The 25002-nt window shown below is 40.8% G+C and overlaps 1 protein-coding gene across 2 annotated transcripts in view; it reads left to right on the top strand.

The window, feature by feature from the left end:
- The window catches only part of Unc13c (unc-13 homolog C), a 412574-nt gene that overhangs the window by 283026 nt on the left and 104546 nt on the right, over positions 1-25002 (top strand). For both annotated transcript variants that reach the window (XM_059268241.1, XM_059268239.1), the window contains one exon: positions 23948-24074. In XM_059268241.1, coding sequence (XP_059124224.1) covers positions 23948-24074 — 127 coding nt within the window. The remainder of the gene's footprint in view (positions 1-23947; positions 24075-25002) is intronic.

Here is a 25002-nt window from a genome sequence, read left to right as displayed (position 1 = left end):
TAGCACTTAAAGCTCCGAGACTCTCCCAGGCAGTTAGTGAGGAGAATAGTGTTGCATTACAACCCAGCCCATATTGGCTTTGGGGGTCAAATTACCCAACCAATGGCTGGAGCTGCATAGAATATCTGAATTGTATAAAGTCTGTGTCTAAATAAATTCCTTGCATGTGTCTCTTCATGACCCTGATTCTTCTTCTCAAATATGTATAGAAAGAGATTCCAAAATAAACCATCTGTTTGCTTCTAGAAAAATTTCTCATGTCTATAATCGATCTGAGACCTAAACATAGTTTTCCAGTTTCTAAGACTTTGTACTCACCAAGTGTAAGCATGCATATTTTAAGAACAAAGACTTTAAATGGAGATTGATTAGTCTAGTCAACATATGGGGTCCTTATTCTCATTTCCTAGATTTACATAATCATAGTCTGTATCCTATCTCTAAGATTGTGGTGATGTATTGTGTCCCCTAATACACTGTGCACCCTAATAAAGCTTATCTGAGAGTTTTTCTTATATTACTTATAACTTTTTTATTTTTCATTTTAAACAAAAAAAAGGAAAATGTGGTGATATATGATATCCTCCAATATATTGTGTACCCTAATAAAGCTTACCTGAGGATCAGAAGAAAAAGCCAGCCACTATAGTAAATATAGAGGTCAGGCAGTGGTAGTATACACCTTTAATCCTAGCATTAAGGAGGCAAAGATCCTCCAGATCTCTATGAGTTCAAGGCCACACTGGGAACAGAGCCAGGCATGGTAGCACATGCCTTAAATTCCAACACTAGTTAACCATAAAGACCTGGAGGTCTGTACAGACAGACAGGAAGTGACAGAGCTGAGTAGGAAGAGGAAGTGATGCAGCTGGGCAGGGAGAGGAAGTGAGATTGCCGAGACAGGAAGGCATATAAGCATGGGTATACAGGAAGTAAGTCTCTCTGGAGGCTGAGGATTGGTAAGGTGAAATTGGCTGTGGCTTGTCCTGTTCCTCTGATCCTCAGATAAGCTTTATTAGAGTACACAATATATTGGGGGACACAATATATCATCACATAATATGATAAGTAGAATTACCTCAATGTTGACACTTTTTTCCTTAGAGGTGTATATACCCCCTTGCTTGGATATATGCCTACAATTTCTCAAATTCTTGAACTGCTTATGATCCACATTCTTTGAGGAATAATCATCCTCTATAGACAACTGATGGAAACATCTCTAGATCCTGCCAGAACTTCAGGAAACTATCCATTCTCTAAAGCCTTTTTTCCTCCATCCCTTGTGGCTTCAGGGTCTCATCACTCTGACCCTAGCATCTCAGTCAGATCACAAGCCTCCTCCTGCCCTCATTCCTGAGGTGCTGTCAAAACTTAGTCCATTCTCACTTCTGTGATTCCCCCTTTCTCTTGCCTCTCGTACCTACAACTCCAGAGCATCATCTCCATGGAAACCTTAGAAGGTGATGGTCCTCACAAACTTCCTGGCTCCCACTACCTAAGATCTGTCCAAACTCAAAACCTCTCTCTCCCCTCTCTGCCAGGTAAAATTTCTCTCAGTACATAAATCCTTCCTTAAGCCTCATTCATAGTGACACCAATTTCAACACTGTTTAAATGAACAACTAGCCAGTCTTCATGGAGGAGCCATGAAGTGTTACTGCTCTTCAGAGAACAGGAAGACCCTCCCACCTTAACACTTGTCATGACATAAGTAATTGAAAGCCTGAATCAACATCTAGGAAATGGATTCCTGGTCTTCTGGAAACATACAAAGGCTTCATAATTAGTCAATTTCAAATACGCATTTAGCTGCTCTATTCTAACACATAAAATTTCAAAGTGACCATGAGCCTCCAATCCTACTTTCCAGTGCTGTATATATGCAAGTGGAATTTTTTATTGAAAACATTTTTTCAGACAAAATATTCTGATCATGGTTTCCCCTCCCCCAACTCTTACCAGATCTTCCCCACCTCCCCATCCTCCCAGCTCTACACCTTCTTTCTCTCTCTCTCTTTAGAAAACAAACATGCAAACAAAAAAGCAAACAAATCAGGGTATATACTTTAAAAAGAAAATACACAAGTAACACATATACAAAATAAAAATAAAAACCCAACCAACCAAACAAGAAAAAAAAACACAAAATCAGAAACCATAATATACAAGGAAAAGACCAGTAAGTAAAAAAATGCCCACACAAAGCGTTGTGAGACAAAAAGACTACAAAAATGCCATTGGGTACATCTTGTGTACATCTTGTGTTGGCTATCTACTGCTGGGCCTGGGGACTGCCCTTAAATATGGTTAATATACCCAGTTAGCATCCACTGAAGAAAAGTGATTTTTCCTTTGCAAGTGCTTATCACTTGCAGAGAGCTTCTTGGTGAGAGACAAGAGCATGTGTCTTCTTCCACCTCTTACTACAGGGACCCCATGTGGCTCAAACCCGTGCCAGCCCTGTGCATGCTGCCACACTCACTCTGTGAGTTCATGTGTGCATCAGTCCTGCTGCATCTGAAAGACACTGTTTCCTTGGTGTCCTCCATCTCTTCTGACTCTTAGAATCTTTCTGCCTCCTCTTCCACATAGTTCCCTGAGCCTTGAGGGGAGTGGTTTGATGAAGACATTCCATTCAGAACTGAGTGTTCCGAAGTCTCTCACTCTCTGTACGTTGTCCAGTGTGGGTCTCTGTGTTAGTTCCCATCTACTGCAAAATCTATGGTAATGATGGCTGAATGTCTCTAGGAGTCATTCATCCCCAGTGTGCCCAATCTCATTTGCAAATAGAATCTTATATGATGGTAATGCTGGCATTGATGCATTTTAGTATTGTTGCTGCATTTTGAAAGATCCTGGGTATGTTCATCATTACATAATAATCCACTAAACTGTAACTATCTTGATTTTCCCTGCTTCCTATTTTTAGGTAATCAGGTTGTTAGCATTCTTTAAAGTGTAATGGATAATGTTGCAACAAAGGCATACTTGTATTTTGTGTTTTCCTTGTTTTGTTTATACCTTTGGGTGAATTACTAGGAATTACTGACTCAAAGAATGCTGTATGCCTTTTGGGACTCACTGCCAAATTATTTCCCAATGTTTTCAAAACGTGCACTGCCACAAGCAATAGATGACTATTCTTCAGCATAACACTAGCTAAACAGAGCACTGCAATGACTTTAAGTTTGCTGTTGTGATTACAAAATTGGAGCTCCTGGCCTAGACTTTGAATTCATGTCATAACTGAGGAATTGAGCACCTGTTTTATGTGTGTTGGGTAATTTTTATTTCTCCCTATTCTTTTCCTTTTGTTCTTACCCTTCAGTGTTGGTCTTCAATTCATTCAAGACTGTTTGAAGCTTATAAGGATTATTTACAAACTTCAGATTTTCATTTCTAAAACATTTATCCACATATAATTTTTCCTCAAGGCATTTTCCATTGGATTCATATTATTTTTGTTTTAGAGGTTTATATAATTTGTCTCTATTTTGATTCATTTAGCTTAAGTGTTATCCAGGAAAACAATCATTAGTCTATAATTTTTATATATATAAATATATATAATTTTATATATGTAGTGTTAATTCTCTCATCCCTCTGGTCTTCATTTTGGTATTGAAAACAGCCCTGTCTGTGCAACCATGAGGACCTGTGTTTAGATCCCTTGAGGCCATGCAAAGAAAAACCAGATGTGATTGGCTGTAACTCCAGAGCTGTAGGGGGTGAAGACAGGAGGATCACTGGGATATGCTCACCACGAGCCTAGCTAGCTATCAGTTCAGTGAGAGCTCCTGTCACAAGGGAAAAAGAGAGTCATAGAGCAGAACATCCCTCTTCTGGCTTCCTTATGCACACAGGCATGGACATGCACAAACATGCATGCATACAACTCACACAAGAAGTCTAGCAGTTGAAGGTGTATGGAAAATACAAGCTATGATCATGACAGCAACCTCTTGGGTATGAGGAGGAGGAAGCTGTGGAAGAAACCTTTCACAGGGAGAACATGGTTTTCAGTGGCTACAAAAGAGAAATGAGAATGACACAGGGTGTCAGGTGTCTAAGAGAAAGAGAGCCTTTCTCAGCTTGACTGTCTGTGCATAGCTCAAGAGGCTATGTTTCCAGAAATGCAGCAGCCATCAAAGCCACCCCCAAGTGAGTGGTGTCAGGGTCCTTGTCTTGTGAATTTGAAGAATGAAATTCACAGACCATGAAGGGTGAGTTTTGGAAAGAAGTATTTTATCATAAGAAACTTGATAGAGAGAAAGGCAGAGTTCCTCTATAGCAAGGAGTGGGGAGGGTGTCCCAGGAGTGGGCTACCATTGAGTCTCATGGCCTTGGAGTTAATAAAGCTTTAGAGGGAAGAGGAAAGGAAGAGGGGATGATTCAGATGAAACAGTTCAGTTTCCACCCCAAGTATCCAGGTGCCTCACAATGACATCATCAGTTTGAATTCCAGGAAAGGGTACCCTGTTAAGTTAAAAGAGATGAGAAAACATAGATCCTCCCCTCTGACATCTCCAGTCTTTGGCCATGGTAGAACCAGAGACCTTCTGGATTAAATACTTCTGGCATCTCTGGCCTCTGCCCAAGGAAATTTGTGGCTTTTAGTCAAGAAATAAACTGGTCATTGTTGGGGGGGGGGCTTTTTCACCCTAAAACTGCCTAGTCAATTTCTTCCTCCTGTCCTCATCAAATCTAGGATTTCATAAGGAGGAAGACATTTTTCAAAGAGTAAAATGTCTGAAGTGGGTAATTTGAAAGAATGATTTTATTGAATCACGAGATGGAATGGCTGAGGTGGGAGGGAAGAACTGAGAGAGGGAAGGCAGAGGCCGAGTGCCAAAGCGTTAGGTCTGCCATCTGCAAAGTTGTGTTGTTTTGTAGATCATACACACCTACACACACACACACACACACACACACACACACACACACACACAAATATACAAAATGAAGGTAGCAGAGATGAGTAAGATAAAAAGACAATATGCCGAAGAGTACAAGTCAACCTCTATGTATAAGACTTTCCAGTAAGCTCTGCCATTTATGATTCTACTGAAGTGCTGAGACAGCACCTAATAGCCTGTGACTTGTCGGTACTGGGCATTGTCACTGTGCACAATCTTTAGCAAACCCCTCATGAAAAATAGTATCGTAGAATTATAGTTTTCCTTTTGAACACCTCATACAGCTGAATGAGCACTTTTTACTGTAGTTCTCCATATTTCTTATTTCATTCATGAACTTTCTGCTGTTTCCTGCTCGTGTGTTCATTTTTCCTTTTTTAAACATTTGAGAATGTCACGCATGCATATAATGTGTTTTGATCACCTGCACCTCCTCCCTTCCGATCTTCCCGATGCCTTTTCTCTCCCAACTTCACTTGTTCTCTTTTTCGACTCACGGCATTCACTTGGTGCTACCTGTACGTGCAAGCTCTAGAACTCACAGAAGTCAGGAGTAGGTCATGGTGGGGCTGGGTTTCAAGGGAAGGGGATACAATGCAGGCAGTATGGAGGGCACAGGAGGAGGAAGGAAAGAGGAGGAATGAAATGGGTGGAGGATGGAATGCAGGGTAAAAGACGGAATACAGGGAGAGACGGCAAATACTAAAGAGCTTTGAAAAAGCCATGTGAAGGGTAGACAATTTCTAAAATATGCAGTGTACTCATCATTTCTTAGTTATTTGCAAGAAATTTTTCAGGAGCAGAGAAAACTTGCCCTGAGCCATCTTTGTCTCCCATACAGCTCCAGGTATCTTGAAGTTGACATCTTAGTGATCTCTTAATACCGTTTTCCATTCTTAAAAATAAGCATTATGGGGCTGGAGAGATGGCACAGCCGTTAAAGGCTAGGCTCACAACCAAAAAAAATAAACATTATGATATACTATAATTATTATAAGTATTCATTATAATATCAATAAATTAAATTTGATGGTAATATTAATTATAAATATTCATTATTATTAATTATAAATATTAACTAAAGTGTTAGAATTAATATACTTACCAGTTTGTTTTTTAATAGAATGTAATATTGATAAGAAAAGGTGAAAATTCAGCCGGGCGGTGGTGGTGCATGGCTTTAATCCCAGCACTTGAGAGGCAGAGCCAGGCAGATCTCTATCTTGAGTTCGAGGCCAGCTTGGCCTACAGAGCGAGATCTAGGACAGGCACCAAAACTACACAGAGAAACCCTGTCTGGAGAAACACAAACAAAAAAAGGTGAAAATTCATTGCACTTGAATTCAATGTAGTTTTGAAAATTGCATAACTATAGTTAACACAAGGGAAAGGAAACGTCTTAAGCTGAAGAATGTCAAAATTAATCAAAATGTCATTTGAATAACAAGAAAGAAGAGACTTACAATCTTAGTAGAAATCATGTGCCCATAGGAGGTGTATCACTTCAGAGAAATTGGAATTGTGTGGTAGAGAGTGAGAGGAAGTTAGTGTGACTCTAGGAAGTACAGAATTTTGTTGAGCACTTTCCTAAGGAAAGGTATTCAGAACTCAGAAAACAGATGTTTTGAAAGAATCATTTAAAACATTGTTTTTCTCTGCATCTTAGAACTCATGTAATATTATGGTTCATTCAAAATTTTATCTGAGGGATTGGAGAGATGACTCTATGGTTAAGGGAATTCTCTTGCAAAGGAATGGAGTTAGTTCCCAGAATCTCCCACCAGCACCCAGCAACTGTCTGGAACTCCAGTTCCAGGGAATCCAATGCCCTCTTTTGATCTCTGCAGGAACCACACACATGTGTCACATGCACGCGCGCACACACACACACACACACACACACACACACACACACACACACCAACCCCACAGCAACATCCCTCTGTTGGAATTAAGTAGATAAAATCCCAGAGTGTTGAGAATAATCAAAATTAAAGAAGGAAAATGAACTCCTATGCAAATTACAAGAGAGTACACATAGACAGCTAAATGAAAAAAAGGAAATTGATCTAAGATGTGAAAGAGGAGTTAGAGATACAGACATGTTCAAGAAAAACCAAACTGAACAGTCGCCAGTGACTATTTATTATATATAACATCAGCATGAAATGGCAGTAGTTGGTGAGTGAAGAAACTTTGAAGGAAACTTTGAAGCTAAATTTAAGTAAGACGTTGACCATGGCTGAAACTAGATGAACTAGAAATGTATTGAAGATGGGGTTTGAAGCATTTATCTAATTAATCTTTATCAATAAAAACTTGGGAGTCAGATATTGGGGTACAAAGCTCAATGATCAGAGAAGTGGCAGAGAAACGACCAGTAACCTTCTCTCCCTTGTTCCTCCATCCAAAAGGGCCGAGAACCTAAGGCCTGCCCTATTACTTCCTGTGTCTCTCCATCTGTCCTCAGTCCTCCAACATCTCTATGGTTAATCTTGGTCAGCTAGTAGCTAGCTCTGCCCTCTGATTCAAAGCAAATTTTATTGGCAGTCTCCTGAGCATCAGAATGCAATCAAAATATCACACAACAGGGGATAACATAGCCAAGAAGAATGTAGAAAATTAGAAATGAGGATGATTCCAAAAACATGGTCAAGCAGCACTTTAACATGACAAATGCTCAGGTATCAGAACTGGGGCACACTGAGGAACTGGTACAGTATCAGAACTGGACATGGTATGGTATCAGAACTGGACAAGAAGCTTCAGCAGGGAGTGAGGCCACAAAGAGCTTAGTTAGCATCCCCTAAATCCTCCTGAAGTCTGCATTATTTCTAGAAAAGTCCAAACTCAGTATACAAAATATCATATGAGGTTTTCTTAAAAATACCTGTGATCGGAGAGGAGAGATGACTCCATGGTTAAGAACACTGACTGATGTTCCAGAGGAACTGGTTCAATTCCTAGGCTTTTCGGTGTCTGGTCACACCAGGATTAAAAAAAAAAAATAAAAATGTGATCTTGGGCTGAAGAGATGGCTCTGTGGTTAAGAGCACTTGCTACTCTTGTAGAGGACCTGGGTTCGGTTCCCATCCCCCACATGGCAGCTCACAACCATCTGTAAATGCCAGTTTCAGGGAATCTGGCATCTTCTTCTCGTCTCAATGAATACTTCATGCATGTGGTGCATATAAATGCATGCAGGCACACACATAGATACATAAAAATAATAAATGTTTTAAAACACAAGCCATCTCTAGTAGCCATCTCTAGCCATCAATCTACTGATGAGTGTGGCAGAGAGACATGTCAAAGACTAGCTGAAGGTTGAATGTCCCTGTGGAGGATTCAACTGTCTTTTGGAGAGGTTAGCATCAAGCCAAGACGCTGCATCTGGAAGAGAAAATGTTACAAGTGATCAACTGTTTTATTTAGGCAAATGCAAACAGACCACACAAATGCATACACACACATATGCACACATGTATGGAGAGAGAGAGAGAGAGAGAGAGACAGAGACAGAGACAGAGACAGAGACAGAGAGACAGAGACAGAGAGAGAGAGACAGAGAGAGACAGAGAGAGACAGAGAGAGAGACAGAGACAGAGAGAGAGACAGAGAGACAGAGACAGAGAGAGACAGAGATGCACACATGCACCTGAGTACTTCTTATTCCAGAAGGAGGGGATCTGGTCAGTATTCTAGGAGCATTCAGTAGAAGGGTGGTGTGGGAATTGGAAGACTGTTTTCTTGTTTTATTTTCCATGTGTTACAATAAGCATACATGGCTTTAGTAGTTGGAAGATTACCAAGTAAAAGTCAAAAAGGGAAAAACAGCTTAGTAAGGGTTACTCACAGCTGTGAAAATAAGATGGCAACAGATCAGTAGACAATCTTTTAGTGATAATTTGGGAAACTAATATTGGATCATAAAATTGCTAGGGGATCCCTGAATTTCTAGCTACTGTACAGAGAAGTATTATTCTAGAGATATGTTCAAAGTATTACTGTGAATTGGGACCAGAGGTTACAGTTGTCATAAGAATTCCTTCTGCTTGTACCTTGTAGGATTAAGTTGACTTTTATTATTACATCCATTCATTTAGTTTTTGTGTGTATGTGTAGTTATGTGAGTGTGATGCCTGTGGAGGTCAGAGGACAGTTTGCAGGAGTGGGTTCTCTCCTGCCGCCATGTGGATCTCGGGTATTGAACTCGGGTCGTCAGGCTTGGCAGCAAGCATCTACACCCACTGAGCCAAATCATCAGCCAAATCACCTCTTTGCATTTAACACACAGGATTGTTGGATTTGGGGTTCCTAGTTAGAGGGTTTTAATTGGTTTGTTCTTCAGAATCTCCGGTTTACTATTCATTACCTTCTGGCTACAGGGCTTACGCTAAGGTTTCCTTGTGCCTCACAACTTGCTTTTCTGCTATGTCTTCGAAGAACTCTCTGTCCAAAGCTTTTAACAGTTGATGATGAGGTCGATAATGGTGTGTCTTGGAGTGGACTTCCTAGATGTCATCTGCCTGCTCTAGCTTTTTGCCTCTTGATTGTGTTTTCTCTGCCAAGACTGGGGACACGTCTACCATTTCTTCTAGGATTGTGTTTCTCTCTCTCTCTGTGTCTCCTCCTGGCATGCCTGATGGTGTGTCTTAGACTGTCTTCCCTCATCTTCATTCCCTTATCTTTATGGCACATGCTGAATTTCTTCGGGTGACCCTTCCTCAGGATCACCGATCCTTCCTTCTGACTGACTGAATCTTCTGTTGAACCCTAGTATTGATTGGTTTTTCAGTTCACTTTAATCATCTCCACCTCTCCAATTTCTGTTCGGTACATTTCATTCTTGCCCTTTGTTAAACTTCTCTTTGTTCTTGTTTTTCTCCTGGCACCGATGAGCATTTTTCCTACCATTACTTTGAAATCCCTGTTGAGTAGTGTTCTCTCCAATTCATCTGGCAGAGACTTTAGTAGCTATCAGGGTTGTTGTGGGCTTTTTTTTGTTTTGTTTTTTTCCTTTCCTGTATGTAGCCAATCTTCTGTCTCAGCTTTTAGTGTCATATTGAAAATTAGGGCATACTACATCCTGTTAGTATCCTATGACTCCCAAGATACATCTGAAAAGATTGGGTGTTCTTCTTGGAGTAGATTAGGGTGTTCTTCTTTATTTAAACCTGGGCACAGGTTCTTCCACCCCAACACACTCTCTCTGTACCAAACTCAGCCTGTATGTTCTCATTCTGAGGACACAGCTTCTGTGTGGGGGCCATTATGTATCTGCCTCTGTTTTTTGAGGCCTGGGATCACTTGAGGATACAAAGCCCCACTGCCTCCTTAACACGGGTTTTTAAGGAAACATTCCCTTGTGTGGGAGCATTAGAATGTAGGTACCAGGTGTATAAACAAGCTCCTTCTAGAGAAAATGAGCAGACAGGTCTGGGTTTTCCTCTGCATGGGTCAGAGGAATGGAGGAGAGGCTTGTCATACCCGGCAACCATCTAGGGATGGAGAACTAGCCACAACATGTAGAAGCCGAGCCCAGACTCACCCAGATCCCATTCACAACATATGAGATAGAGCAGGCCTTTTGAAAAGTCTTCCTAGATTTTGGACATGGTTGTTGCTCAGTTTTCTTTTCCAGAGGTCATGAAAGTATTTGTGTGCACCTCTCTGTCTATCTGTCTGTCTGTCTGTCTGTCTGTCTCTCTCTCTCTCTCTCTGTCTGTCTCTCTTCTATCTTTCTCATCTCTGTGTCTCTATGTCTCTGTCTCTCTCTGAGTGAGGTAGGGGTGTGTGTGTGTGTGTGTGTGTGTGTGTGTGTGTGTGTGTGTGTGTAATTTTTTCATAAACAAAGCTTTACATAGCCTAGGCTGGCCTCAAACTCACTACTGAGTTGAGGATGGTTTGAACTTCTGATCCTGTTGCCTCAACCTCCCGAGTGCTGGGATTACAGGTGTGTTCTCCCACTCCAGGGATGGAAGCCAGGGCTTCATGTTCTACCCACTGAGCCCCAGCCCAGGCCTGCCTGAGACTGAGGCAGCTACTATAAGGTGTCCTGACCAGATGTTTTGTTTTATTGCTATTGTTTTTGGTTTTCAGGACAGAGTTTCTTACTCAAACCTATCTATCCTATTAATACTAAACTAAAGGAGAAAGAAAAATTGAACTTATTATGCAAAGAAATTATAAATTTTTTTTTTTTTTTTTTTTTTTTTTTTTTTTTTTTTTGGTTTTTCGAGACAGGGTTTCTCTGTGTAGCTTTGCGCCTTTCCTGGGACTCACTTGGTAGCCAGGCTGGCCTCGAACTCACAGAGATCCGCCTAGCTCTGCCTCCCGAGTGCTGGGATTAAAGGCGTGCGCCACCACCGCCCGGCGAAATTATAAATTTTAAAAAGGTATTAAAAATAAGCTAAAAATCCTCAAATTGAGTTTGTATTTAGTTTGTCAATCACAAACTATGAACTAAATGAGCCTTTTTTTCTTCACCTTATCTTCATAGTCTAGCGGGTACTTCCACTTCCTTCATGAGTAAGGAGGAAGTGACGACAAACCCAGAACGCTAAGGGGAAATAGTTTATTTTAAATCTACCCAAACCAGAATTTCTTTCTTTTTGTTTTTGGATGTCATAAATAATTGATAAAAATTGATTTTTTTTCTAAAAAGGTGTACAGGAAATGACAAGAAGTAAATTCTGTAAAGATTTGAGTCTTTTAATAAAAATATTTTAAGCAATGGTTTTGCAGTTAAAAAAAAGTTATAAACATTTGAGAAATGCAAGCAATTGATTGCTTTTGAGTAGCTTATATAACCTATGTGTGAAAGCCGAAATTACTTTTCTATTTTATTGACAAATCTTAGTAAAAAAATGGAAGGCATAAGCAAAGACTTTCGTTGCAGAAAATTGGGTGTTTTCAATTTGACAATGATTTTCCCTTGTAGAAGCTATAAGCCAAAATATGTATAGACCAAGACCAGTGTTGATTAGACACCCCCTCCTACAGGGTGATTGAAGACCCATTCCATTCTCAGCAAGACAGATGGAGAAATGTGTAGAGGAAACTATGGCAAAAAAAAATGACCTCCACATTTTATTTAAAAATTTATTTATATTTATGTGCATGAGTGTTTTGCCTACATGTATGTATGTGCAGCATGTGCATGCAATTCCCATGGAAGCCAGAAGAGGGCATCATATCCCTTAGAGCTGGAGCTATAGGCAGTTGTAAACTGCCATGTGGGTGCTGAGAACCTTTCAGATCCTCTGGAAGAGCAGCCACTGTTCTTAATGACTGGGCCATGTCATTGGCCTTCCCTTTGCATATTTTTACCAGTCCAATTTTTTTTCCTCCATACAGCCATCTATGGGTCTGTGCAAAAGAGGTAGTGGGAGCAATAAGCTGCCATTTCCTTTTAAGAATGTTAATTCTGGAAGGAAAAGAGTGAGAGGTTAAGTTATACACTGGAAAGATCCAGTACCCAGAGTACATCTTGTCCCCACCATGCCTCACCACACCTACCACAGTCTTTGTGTGCCCACCCTTGCTTGCTCTGCCACAGTGCCACTGTATATGCCCATCTGCCTCTATATCTTCATTCTCCCATAGTCTCCTTTCCAGGCTGGAAACTGAATGGAAATAAAAAAAAAAAGAAAGAAAGAAAGAAAGAAAGAAAAAGAAAAGGGAAGGACATGACTGCTTCTAGGTATGGGAAGCAGAAAGTATATTAGGAATATGTGAGAGAACATAGCAGAGGCAGGGACATCTGGGGGGGTCCAGAGTGGACATGACCAGACTGAGATGTCCCAGGTTCGAAACCTAACAGAACCAAAGTGATGTTTTACATGTGTAGATTAGATGCAAGTCACCCAGGGCTAGTCATGGCACAAGAGAAAGGTCTTTATCGGTGTGGGGGGTGGGGCGGGTTCAGACCTGGTCCTGGGGCCTCTCTGAACTCAACTCAGTGTCCCCTCACTCTGTGTCAGTCCCAGGGGCCTCCCTCAGCTTGCTGGACTTTAAACTTCTTTGTCTACTTTCTAGTCTGTCACTTCCTCTGTCCTCTTCCTCAAACACTTTCTGGGAAATGATGGCACAGATTGCATTCTGACCACTGTCCTCTGCTGTGCCTTCCTCTCCTTAGAAACCGTCCCCAAACTCTCCACTCTGCCTTCATCCCTCACCCCCGCCCTTTCCAGCCTTCCATGGGACATCCAGTAGTGTCTGTCTCTCATCACTGTATCATAAGCTACTGGGAGTCGAGATACTGTTTACATCTGTGCTGTGTTCTCTCCATGTGGCATAGTACCTGGTTCATAGTAAATAATAAATGTGTGTTGGATACATGTTGGATACATGGAATCTACATTTCAGTTCCTCTTTCTGACTCTTATGAAAACACTCTGTCTGTTGTTAGGGTTCTGATGCAAAGAACTTCATACTGGGTTGGTGAGATATCTCAGCACCTAAAGGTACATGCTAGGCAACCTGAGTTCAAACCCAGGAGCCCACGTAAAAGTGGGGGGAGAGAACTGACCCTACAAAGTGGCTCTCTGACCTCCCAAGTCCACAAGGTCTACACACCACCCCCATGAAATATACACACAGAATAATAATTATTATAATAAAATATTTTTAAAGGAAAAAATACAAGCTAAGAGAAGTCTATGTTTGTTTCTTGTCGAATGCCTTCCCTTATTCCAAGGTTGCTCAGTTCATGGCAGTAGCTTCTTGGGTGCCTGAATTTTACCATCGTGTTTCAGACTGATGCTTACCTCTGTTTTGAATGCTGCTCCATTCCCAGCATGCTTCTTTTACTCCTGGCTGTCCATCTCAGCCCAGATGATAAAGGCCTCCACTTCTGCTGTCCCTGATGTGCTGGGGGCTTGGACCCAGCCTTCTCCAGGAGCGGTTGCTTGCTGTGAGCCTTCCAGCCCAGCTTTGCAGCTGGAAGGTCTAGATCAGAATTCCTTTTTTTAATATTAAGAAATTTTTTATTCATTTTGCATACCAACCACAGATACCCCTCTATTCCTTCCTCCTGCCCCCCCCCAGCCTTCTCATCCCAACCCACGCCCCCATTCCCTCCTCCAACAAGATAAGGCCTCCCATGGGGAGTCAGGAGAGCCTGGTACATTCAGCTGAGGCAGGTTCAGTGGAGATATCAGAGGACCTGTCAAGGAGGCAAATACGCCCACACCATGTACAGTTTTGTAAACCCAGGAAGTCTGGCTATCTTTCTGAGCTTTTGCTGAGGAAGCCCCTGGGTTGCCTACTCCTCCTGAGCTCCCAGCATTCATCTCAATGGCCACAGAGCAAGGCATATTAAGGTGGTTTTTTTTTCCTTAGCTTCATTTTCTTTGTAATTTTGTTTATAATTGGATTGTCAGAAATATGTCACAGTCAGTGATTATTGAGAAACTTGACAAATGTGATCTGTTCTTCTGGCTAAGCTTTTCTTGTTTGTTTTCATTTATGGAAGATTCACCTGACTCCAGGCTCCTTTTTCTTAACATGTTATGTACAGTTTTCTTTTGTTCCTCCTAGAGTCTGCCTAGCTAATACCATACCTTACTTTGGCAGCTAGAATTTTAAATACTACCTCACCTTCAGAGATGCACCCATGTCATTAAATCTTTATCAGGCTTCTCTAAAATGGCTTGATTTTCTCAGGGTATAAATGAGAACCCATAACCTCTACCTATATATACTTAAAGAGTTGCAGTAGCATAGGTAAGAGTGTGTGTGTGTGTGTGTCTGTCTGTCTGTCTGTCTGTGTATGTATGTGTGTGTGTCTGTGTGTATGTGTCCTTACCACAATCTGGTACTCATTTATTTTAGAACCAAAGTTTCTGGGTAATAAGCCTATTCCTTTGTGAGAACCCATAATTTCTATCTATATATACTTACTAAAGAGTTGCAGTAGCATAAGTAAGAAAGTGTGTCTGTCTGTCTGTCTGTCTGTGTGTGTGTGTGTGTGTGTGTGTGTGTGTGTGTATGTGTGTATGTGTCCTTGCCACAATCTGGTACTCATTTATTTTAGAACCAAAGTTTCTGGGTAATAAGCCTGTTCCCTTGTGGGCACCTGACACCCAGCAAAGCTTCACAGGCCTTGAGCCAAAGCCCTGCTTCTTATTTGATATTCCCTCCAGCCCTTCATCACCACCTATGGGGAACAGAGAATGGTGCCAATCACTGGGGAAGAGGTTTTAAGACTGTATAGGAAAACATAATGTAAAAGCAAAGTGCTTGTGCAGTGAGTGATACCACAGGAACACCGTGATGGTGATAGACATTTGCCTTGTCAGGAAAACAGTTTGAATAGCTGGATACTGTGTCACACACACACACACACACACACACACACACACACACACACACACCCCTATAGTCCCATGAGATTAAGGTAGAAGCCTCAGGGAGTTCAGGGTTATCCTTAGCTATGTAATGAATTCTAGAAGAACTTGCACTACATAGGACCCTGTATCAAAAAAAAAAAAAAAAAAGCAGAAAAAAAAAACCGGTTATGTGTGTGCCAGCCCTACCATATAAACCACATATAATCATGCTTCTACATTATGTATAAAGTTTATACATAAACACTAACTCCTTGAAAAGATATACATTTCCAACTAAATGCTAATAAATACATTCTAGAGGAAAACAGTCGGATTTTTTCTAAACTGCCAAGAATTTTCTCTGTAATAACTTTAAGTAAGCAATTTTTATCCTGCTAGTAAAATATTCATATTTCCCACTGAAACTCAAAGATTAAATTCTGTACAAAAATTACTCTATTGCAGTTTGGAAAATCTAATTAAATGGTTTGTTTTGTAAATGTAATGAGCTAGCCCAATCTTTGTTGCCAACATTAAAAATGTAGGAGGATTGATGGCTAAACAAATCTAAGAGTCATTCATGTCATATGCGCTCAAGAGGATTTTATTAACATAGTCAACATTACACATAAATAATTGAGTGGGATTCAAGATGACTTGAAGTATATTTCTGAGTTTGATATTATAATCTCTCCCGTCGACATTTGGTAGAGCATGCTGCAGATATAATTATGGTTCTTCGGGAAATTTTTCCAGTACAAGGGGCAGTTATACATTATGGGGGTCACACTGGGGAAAAGTAAGCTTGGGTTTGGGATTCTGAAATGCAATGATGCCTAAGTCACTGAGGTCACGGTGATTCCCTAAGATACACCAGAGAGCCCCAAGTATGAACTAGGCTGCCTAGGAGGTCCAGAAGGGGTATCAGCCCATAGACAAAACCTGCATATTTTTCTTACATGATTATTTTACATCCAGAATCTTTGTATCTTGATTTTTAACATGACTTTAATAAGTCTGACTGAATGTTTTCCCATGTGGTGGTGAAATCAGTCCATGAGATGTCAGAGAGAGGTAATGAGGCAAATTCCACAAAGCCGTAGGACAGCCTCCATGCACACATGTGCACACACACATGCTTGCACACACACATGCGTGTGTGTGTGTGTGTGTGTGTGTGTGTGTGTGTGTGTATGCAAGCATTAATTTTCACAATTATAACAAAATATCTGAGTCAGGCAACATTGTAAAAATAGTAAGTGTAGCTGGAGTTTTCCTGCCTGGCCCACAGTCAGGACAAATCTCTCTCACCTGCCAGTCCCACAGCCTCTCAGACCCGACCAAGTAAACACAGAGACTTATATTGCTTTCAAACTGTATGGCCGTGGCAGGCTTCTTGCTGACTGTTCTTATAGCTTAAATTAATCCATTTCTATTAATCTATGCCTTGCCACATGGCTTGTGGCTTACCGGTATCTTCACATGCTGGTTGTCATGGTGGCGGCTGGCAGTGTCTCTCTGACTCAGCCTTCCACTTCCCAGCTTTATTCTCCTCCTTGCCCCACCTATACTTCCTGCCTAGCCAACGGCCAATCAGTGTTTTATTGATTAATTAGCAACACATTTGCCATACATCCCACAGCAAGTAAGTTTTATTTATCTAGCTGTTTTAGAGGCTTAGAGTCTGTTTAGCATTTACAGGTTCTAGTGAGAGCCTGCTCTGGTTTGTTGTTCATTGCTGTGATAAAACTGACCAAAACCAGTTGGGGAGGGAAAGGGGATTTTTGGCTTACGAATTATAGTCCATCATCTGGGAAGTCAAGGCAACAACCTGGAGGGAGGAACATTGCTTACCGGCTTGCTCTCCATGGCTTGCTCATACCACCCAGGACCATCTGCCCAGGGGTGGAGCCTTCTATACCAATTAGCCCTCAGGAAAATCCTCACCCAGACATGCTCGTAGGGCAGGCTGGTGGAGGCACTTCCTTATTGGTGGAATTATTTAGGCCACTCCACGTAGTTAAAAGGAGATTTATTTAATGGCGTAACTTACAAATTAAGGGATAGGTAGGTCGCGGGGTCTGGGGAAGGTGTATCACAGTCCAGCGGTGTTCTCTGGAGCTCTCCTCTGTCTACCTCCACCATCCAGCGTTCTGGAACCAAGAGAGCGTTCGCCGATCCAGATCTCGGGTCCCCAGGCGCCTCCCTTGGCCCCGCCTTGTAGGCGTGACAGTTGCCGAAGTCTCAATGGGGGTTGGAACTTCCAGAACAAAGCTGGAATGGCTACCCACTACACTTCCTCAGGTGAAATTCCCTCTCTCCAGGTTGACAATCAAGAGTACCCCTTGCAGGGGGCCCATTTGTGTGCATCACATAGTGGCAGGAGCACGTGTGTCTGTCTGTCTGGAACTCTTTCTAAAGCCTCCTTTTTCCAGTTGTAGGCCTGACCCCTGATGGCCTTATCTAACTTAATTTTTTTCCCGGAATCTCCAACTCTAAATACTACAGTTGTATTAAGTTTATTCCCATTTAATGCCCCATAATGGTGATTACATTTAAACACACAGAGCCCCGAGAGACAGAGTACCCCCAAACTACAGTAGTGTAAGTACATTTCTTAAAACCTATACCACCCTCTCCAGTTAGTTTAGATAGTAATAGAGTGGTTCTAATAACACCAGGGCCCTGGGCCTGATCTCTCTATGGGTCAGCTGATTTCCATCCTTAGCCAGCTCCTCGGGTGAATGCCCCCAACCCCAGAACCTGGGAGAGGCAGGCAGAAAGCACAAGTGTTCAAGATCATTATCAGCTACATGGTGAGTTCAAGCCCAACTTGGGTTATATGAGACCCTGTCTCAACCCCACACCTACCCCACATACACACACAATAAAGATATAGTAGCTGGAAGAGAAGTCAGGGTAATAATAATTAAGGAGTAATGGCTTTTGAAAACCTTTCCGTGACACAATGGAGTATAATACTACATGGCCCAACTCCACAACAGACAGTATAGCACAATATAACTTTTGCTTAGTTTTTACTTGTATAAGTCAGAGTTTGGGCAACCTAAGGTAAATGAGGCTGATGGAAGCATTCTCCTGGAGTCCTGGAGACAGTAGCGCTGAGAGACACTGAAGGAGTGTCTGAAAATTTAAGGCCTAGGAGTTCTGTGAACTCTAAATTAAGTATGTAACTTAGCAAAAAACAAAACAAAACAAAACAAAACAAAAAAAGAACTTCTGTCCTTAAAGGGAGGTGAAGTTCAAACTGGCTAAGCAAATAGACAAGCATTCTGCCTGAAAATCTATTTTTCTTCAGGGTGTAGAGAATGCCATGTCCCAGAGGGCAGAGTGGAGAAATACTTAGGGTTCACCCAAACTACCGTTAAATCATTTCAAAACTCAAAAAACAAAAAAGGGGGTGTGGGCAGGGTTTTTCATTGGAACAGTTATATAATTTCATAAAGAACACTGTACATATGAAGTAGGCTCCTTTTGAAGGGCAAATAGGTCCTGTTCTAGGTGATGTCCCTATTGATTCCTTTCTCCCCACTAAATTCCACTAGAGAAAATTATTTCTGCAGCTGTCTAATAGTTGGGTTAAATTCGTCTCCTCTAGCAGGCTACAGCATTCTATAATCTACTTTCTTGACACACTATTGAACCTGTCACCCTTCCTCCTTACCCAGACCCACTTCAGATGGACAGCACAGCATGTGACCTTTCTTTTGGGTGTTGTTGTTATTGTTTGTTTGTTTGTTTGATTGGTTGGTTGGTTGGGTTGGTTTTCTTTGATTTGTTTGGTTTTTGTTTTTGTTTTTTCAAACTGTAGATCTTTTTATCGAGTTCTTTTTTAATTAATTTTTTCCAAGCCCTATCACAGTTTCTTCTCCCTCCCTCCCCTCCCCTCCCTCCCTCCCCTCCCTCCCTCCTCTCCTCCTAGTCCCTCCCCACAACCTCTCCTCTAACCCCCATCCCCATCCAGTCCTCTTTTCTCTTCAGAAAATGACAGGCCTCCCATGGATTCCAGCCAGCCAGTGTATCAAGTTATATCAAGTTGCAGTAAGAGTGACCTTTCTTTTTTATTCCCCGTGCCTCTTCAGGATCTGGCCTGCATTTCATAAATCTCTCCTCTGATAGCCATTATCTTCAGAATTCTGTTAATAGGGGAACACACTTGGAACAGGTAGCCCAAGACCCTGCTACCACAGCCCTAAAATATATGCAGTTTATAAACAAGCTCATGAGCCGTTCGTGTGTTCTTTCTTTCTACATTAATGAATATTTCTCTATAGTGACATCATAAAATTCATGTGTAGCACCAATTTTTCTTTAACTTCTTGGAAGATGGCAAAGTTAAAATTTAATTTTCAGTATGTATATGTGGGCATTCTCCTACTGGTAATATTTAAACACTTAAATTTATATACCCAGAATTTGTTGTATTTTTCTTCTAGAAAATAAGTTTTATCGCTTTTATTTCAACAAAATTACATACAATAATACAATTTTCAAGTAATAGCTATTCTTTATAAAAGCATGCCCAACAGTACGATGTTTTCTGAAATATCCGTCCTGTCTGTCATAATGGTTTTTTCCTATTTTAAAAAAAAGTAAGCACAATTTTGCTTTGAAATTTTTCTCACTTCTGTTTTCTTTCCATCTTGTTTTACTTGTGTTGGCTCTACTTGTAAATCTGCTTTGTCTCCCCAATCTGAGCTTATACCCATTCTTGTCCTTAAAGAATTAAAAACCAAATATCGCCAAATCAGAGTTTGAGCTTATAGCTCATAAAAATATGATTTCATGTAAAACTTTAATTCTAAAAAATGTTTAATTGATTACAATTTTATGTGAGATATTTGAATAAAACTACATTTCAATTAAGTCACACACTTAATTTTCATACATAAAACATTTGAAGTTGTTATTCTATATGTATATTTTGTATAATACTTAAGTCATTTTCATTCCATAAGTTATTGGTTTCATTGTGGTGTTCCATACATATGTATATTGTGCTTCAGTCAGTTCTACCCTCCCCACTACCATTTTTTATCCTTTCTTCTCTCCTCTCACCTCCAGCTTCCTGTCTTCATTCTAATGGTCACTCTCTTACCTTCAGATCTTTATTTCCACTTAGGTTCTATGAATGTGAGAAAATATGTAATACTTGTCTCTGAAAGTCTGTTTTGCTTCACATACTTGCTGGTCTCTGGTTCCACCTGCTCTCCTGTATATGATATGGCTTCTTTGGAGGCTGAGTAAAACTCCACGGGGTACATACCCGATTTCTTTATGCATCTGCAGTTACCAACTCTGGTTCTGTAGCTTTGCCACTGTGAGTATGGAACCCATAAACGTGGGTAGATCTTCTGTGTGCCAGCTTCATTTCTTCTCTGATACCTGGGTGTGGTCAACCTGGATCATGTGGTATTTCTGGTTTTAGTTTTTGAAGCAAAACTGTTTTCCTCAGTGGCTGTGTGACTTACAGCTTCCTACCAACAGTGTCCAAGAGTTCCTGTCCTTTTCTCTCTGGCTGATTGCCTTCGTATTTTGATACAGCCATTCTGAATGGGACAGATTGGAATCTCTGTATGCTTTGATTCATATTTCTCTGACAGCTGAAGGTGCTGGGTATTTTTTTCACACATTTAATAATTATTTGCATTTCTTCTTTTGAGAAGTATCTATTCAGATAATTTACCCATTTATTGTTTATAATGCTTGTTCTTTGTTCTTTTATTGGTCACTTTTATGACTTCAGTGTGTGTCTGTCTGTCTGTCCATCTGTCTTCCTTCATCCCTCATCCCTTCTCCAGTACCTTAGATCAGTTTATGAAAGGATTTTTTTGGTCATGTTTATCTTTGTTTCATTGGTCCGTTGCATTGGTCTTTTAATCTTTATTTCCACTCCCATCATTATCCCTTATTTCTGCTAGATTTAGTTTTGTCTTGTTCCAGTTTTCCTAAGATCTTGAGATGTATTACTAGGCTATATATTTCAGCTGTCTTTGATTTTTTTTTAATGTAGGAACTCAGAGCTCTAAGCACCCCTCTTTAAACTGCTTTGACTGGAGGCTGTGTTCCATTTTCATTTGACTCTGTGAATTTTCAAATTTTCCCCTCACTCTCACCTTATCAGAAAGGACACATAACTCTGTGGCCCAGCTTGGCCTTGTCCTAGTAATTCTCTTCTCTTATCCTCCCATGTGACTGGGATGCCTGATATGTGACAACTCTAGCCTTCAATGGTGGTCAGCCAGTTGTCAAAGAATCAGTACCACTCTTCACATACATTGTATCTATTCATCTACAAGACTGGGAAATAAGAATCATACAGCATTCACCATCGAAGCCAGTCAGCACATACACACGTTTGCAATCACATAAAACTTCTGAATCACTTCAGTATCTAAGCGAGAGCCAGATTTTGAAAATGTGAAGTTGTTAATTTGAAAATAATATTCACTATGTAATAAACTATTGCATTTCCCCACTCATACTTAGAGGCTGGCAAGTCAGTGTGGTGCCTTACACAAGTGCTTCCACATAGTAACATTTTAGTTTTGGATATGGGGCAAAATGTGGACTAGACTGTCTGAGGGCCTAGTAGTTATTGATCATAACCATAGTGATAGAGTCACAAGAGAAGAGGCTTAAATTACTTAATTGCCATACATAAAACATTTAAAGTTGTTACTATATGTTTCGGCTTGCTCTGGGACAGCAGCAAATGCTGGATGCCAGGCCACAGAGGAGCCCATGAGCAACTCTGTAAAGAGCCTGTATAATGATAAATGCATGAGTCCCAAGGCAAGAGTCTCCCATTATTGGTGTTCTAGGGTACTACTGTATTCATTTCCTATGTGTGATTGATCAAATAAATATTCCTCTTAAAAATGAAGGGACACTAGGCACCTGAAAGGGGAGGTTTTTGCAGAGCTAACATCAAAAGGTAAAAAAGATGAAGCTGGAGGTGGCTGAAAACAAAACAAAACAAAACAAAACGTCCCGTTCATCATTTGTTCAGTGTTGTCCGGGAAGACTCATCACTTCTACATGAGGACAGCTCTCCCTGATATACAGTTTCTTAAATTAACCTTGTTTAGATAATTTAAAGGTTTAGTTTGGGGTTTTAGTCTCTTGTGTCCTCCATTTGGGGTTCACATCACCCCATGATCAGGTTTTGGGAAGCAGGAATGTCTTCTGTTATGTAATAGTAATCTAATTACTTCAATCTACATTTTTATTATTTACCACAGCATGCAAAGCATGGGATATTTCTATAAAAATGCAAAGTCCTCCACTTCACTGAGAGTCACAGATTCCCAAAGGGATTTCTCGGAGGCTGCTTTCATCCTGAAGAAAAAGAAATATTTGGGGTTTGGTTGTATTTATTTTTGCTGCCAGACTTGGTCAACAGGTTCATATTAGTGAGACAGAACAGAGTAAAACATATTCCAGGATTGGAGAAATGCTTGGTTAGTAAGGGCTTGCTGTGAGGGCATGAGACCTGAGTCTAGATCCTCAGAACCCAGGAGAAAAGCCAGAAACACTGCTGAGAGTCTGTAATCCCAGCCCTGGGAAAACAGAGACAAAGGATCCCTGTGTTTCCCTGGCCAGTCAAACCGAATCAATAAGTACCAGGTTCAGGGAGAGACCCTGCCTCAGTAAAACAAGTGCAATTAAAGAAGACATAAATTTTTACCTCTGACCTCCACACATGCATACACATACATACACATATGTATACACATGTGTACATACCCACATAAACACATATATACAACACACACACACACACACACACACACACACACACACACACACACACGCACATACTCAGCAACGTTCTTTATGTCTCTTCTACCCAGCCCCATATGCCTATATTCTATAAACAGTATTAGGCTTCCCTTTTTAAGCCACATATTAGAAAATTCCTCCAAGGAAATTTAAAAAATAATATGGCTTAGAAGTTAAATATATTCTTCTATCCTCAACCATCTTAATTATTTCAGTGTTAAAACTAGGTCGGGATGTGAACTGCCCATGCATATTTTACATTGTCCCATGTTAATCAGCGATTATGACTTCTACTTTAAGTCATATTTGATCCCTTAGAGTGTTAATTCTTCCTGTCACTGTGTATTTGGCTAAAAGCAGCCAAAGGATAAGAACCTCCAGATAAATGCAAGTTTTACTATGTTGTTAGTCTTTCTCCATAAAAATTCCCATCTTTTTCCAATTTGAGACACAATAGAATACTCAAGCCACTTCATATAATCACTTGGCCTACCCTGGCAGGATCCAGGATTATTTTTTTTATTATGTGTGTATCTGTATATGGGTATGTACACATGACTGTAGGTGCCCTCCGAGACCAGAAAACAGTGTCAGTTCCCCTGGAATTGGAATTACATGTGGTTGTAAGCCACCAAACATGGACACTATGACCCCAACGCCAGTCCTCTGTAAGAGCAGCAAACGTTCTTAACCACTGAACCATCTTTCTTGTCCCTTCAAAATTATTTTCGCATGCTGCGGAATGTTAGGTCTGCCTTCAGCAATGAACTTTGGCTAGAATACACAATTTTCTTCTTTATAGAAATACTGATAATAAAGGTCAATTGGAACCCAGTGGCATTGTCTGCAAGCCACACTTTATTAATTGTGTGATTTTATCTGTTACAGAACACGAGAAGCAGCGGTTGTGCAAGAGCACCGATTACATGAATTTGCATTTCAAAGTGAAATGGTTTTATAATGAGTATGTACGAGAACTTCCTGCCTTCAAGGATGCTGTTCCGGAATATTCCTTGTAAGTAGTGATTTTCACTTTCCCCCTTTGTCCTGAATTCACAGTGCTGCAAAAATCACAGCCGAGTTGTAAAGACTCTTCACGTACTTCTCATTTGAATGCAGGCATCTCTGTAGTAAAACTACTGTGGGAAGATTTGCACGTCTCTGAGGCCCTGAGGATGGTGTGGCATATTTCAGAAATCAGATATTCAAAGAGAGAGAAACATAGGATGGGCCCTGGTTTAGAAGATGAAATCATTTCCTGTCAAAGTGCTAGAATGCACGGTGCTGGTACTTAGCTCAGCAGTTTAAGCGTTTGCCACACAAACTTGCGGACCAGTGGTTGGATTCCCAGAAACCCACATAAAATGTCAGCTGGGCGTGGTGGCTGCCCTGTCAGAAGGTAGAGAAGGGGGATCCCTAGAACAAGCTGGCTAGCGAGACGAGCCATATCGGTGAGCTCTGGGTTTGGTTGAGAGGGTCTGTTGCAGTGAATAAGGCGGGAAAGTAATGGAGGATGATTCCCAGCAACAGCCATGGACCTCCACATGCATGCTCAAACACATGCAAAACCATGCATATACACACATACACAGCACACACATAGGGAAGTGAGAAAAAGGAAAAAATGCTGGAGTGCTTTTATTGACTTATAGGTAATCAGACTTTCATTTTAATACAAGTTATAACCTTCTTTGAAATTCATGTATCTGAAGTAGAAATGATTATTTAGCAATGGCACTTTAATTTTATGAGGTCTTTTTTTGTCTTAGTTTCTTTTCTCTTGGCTGTGATGAAATACCTTACAGAAACAATGTAAGGGAGACTTCTTATTTGGGCTCACAGTTCCAGGCTATATTCTATCAGGGGAGGAAAGTCACAGAGGAGGTGCTTCGGGAATCTGGTCACATCATATCCACAGTCAAGAAGTAGATGAATGCTTGTAC

The sequence above is a fragment of the Peromyscus eremicus genome, chromosome 7 (assembly GCF_949786415.1).
Source record: "Peromyscus eremicus chromosome 7, PerEre_H2_v1, whole genome shotgun sequence".
Taxonomy (NCBI): domain Eukaryota; kingdom Metazoa; phylum Chordata; class Mammalia; order Rodentia; family Cricetidae; genus Peromyscus; species Peromyscus eremicus.
The sequence above is the reverse complement of the archived record's forward strand: the minus strand, read 5'-3'. Positions and strand labels throughout refer to the sequence as shown.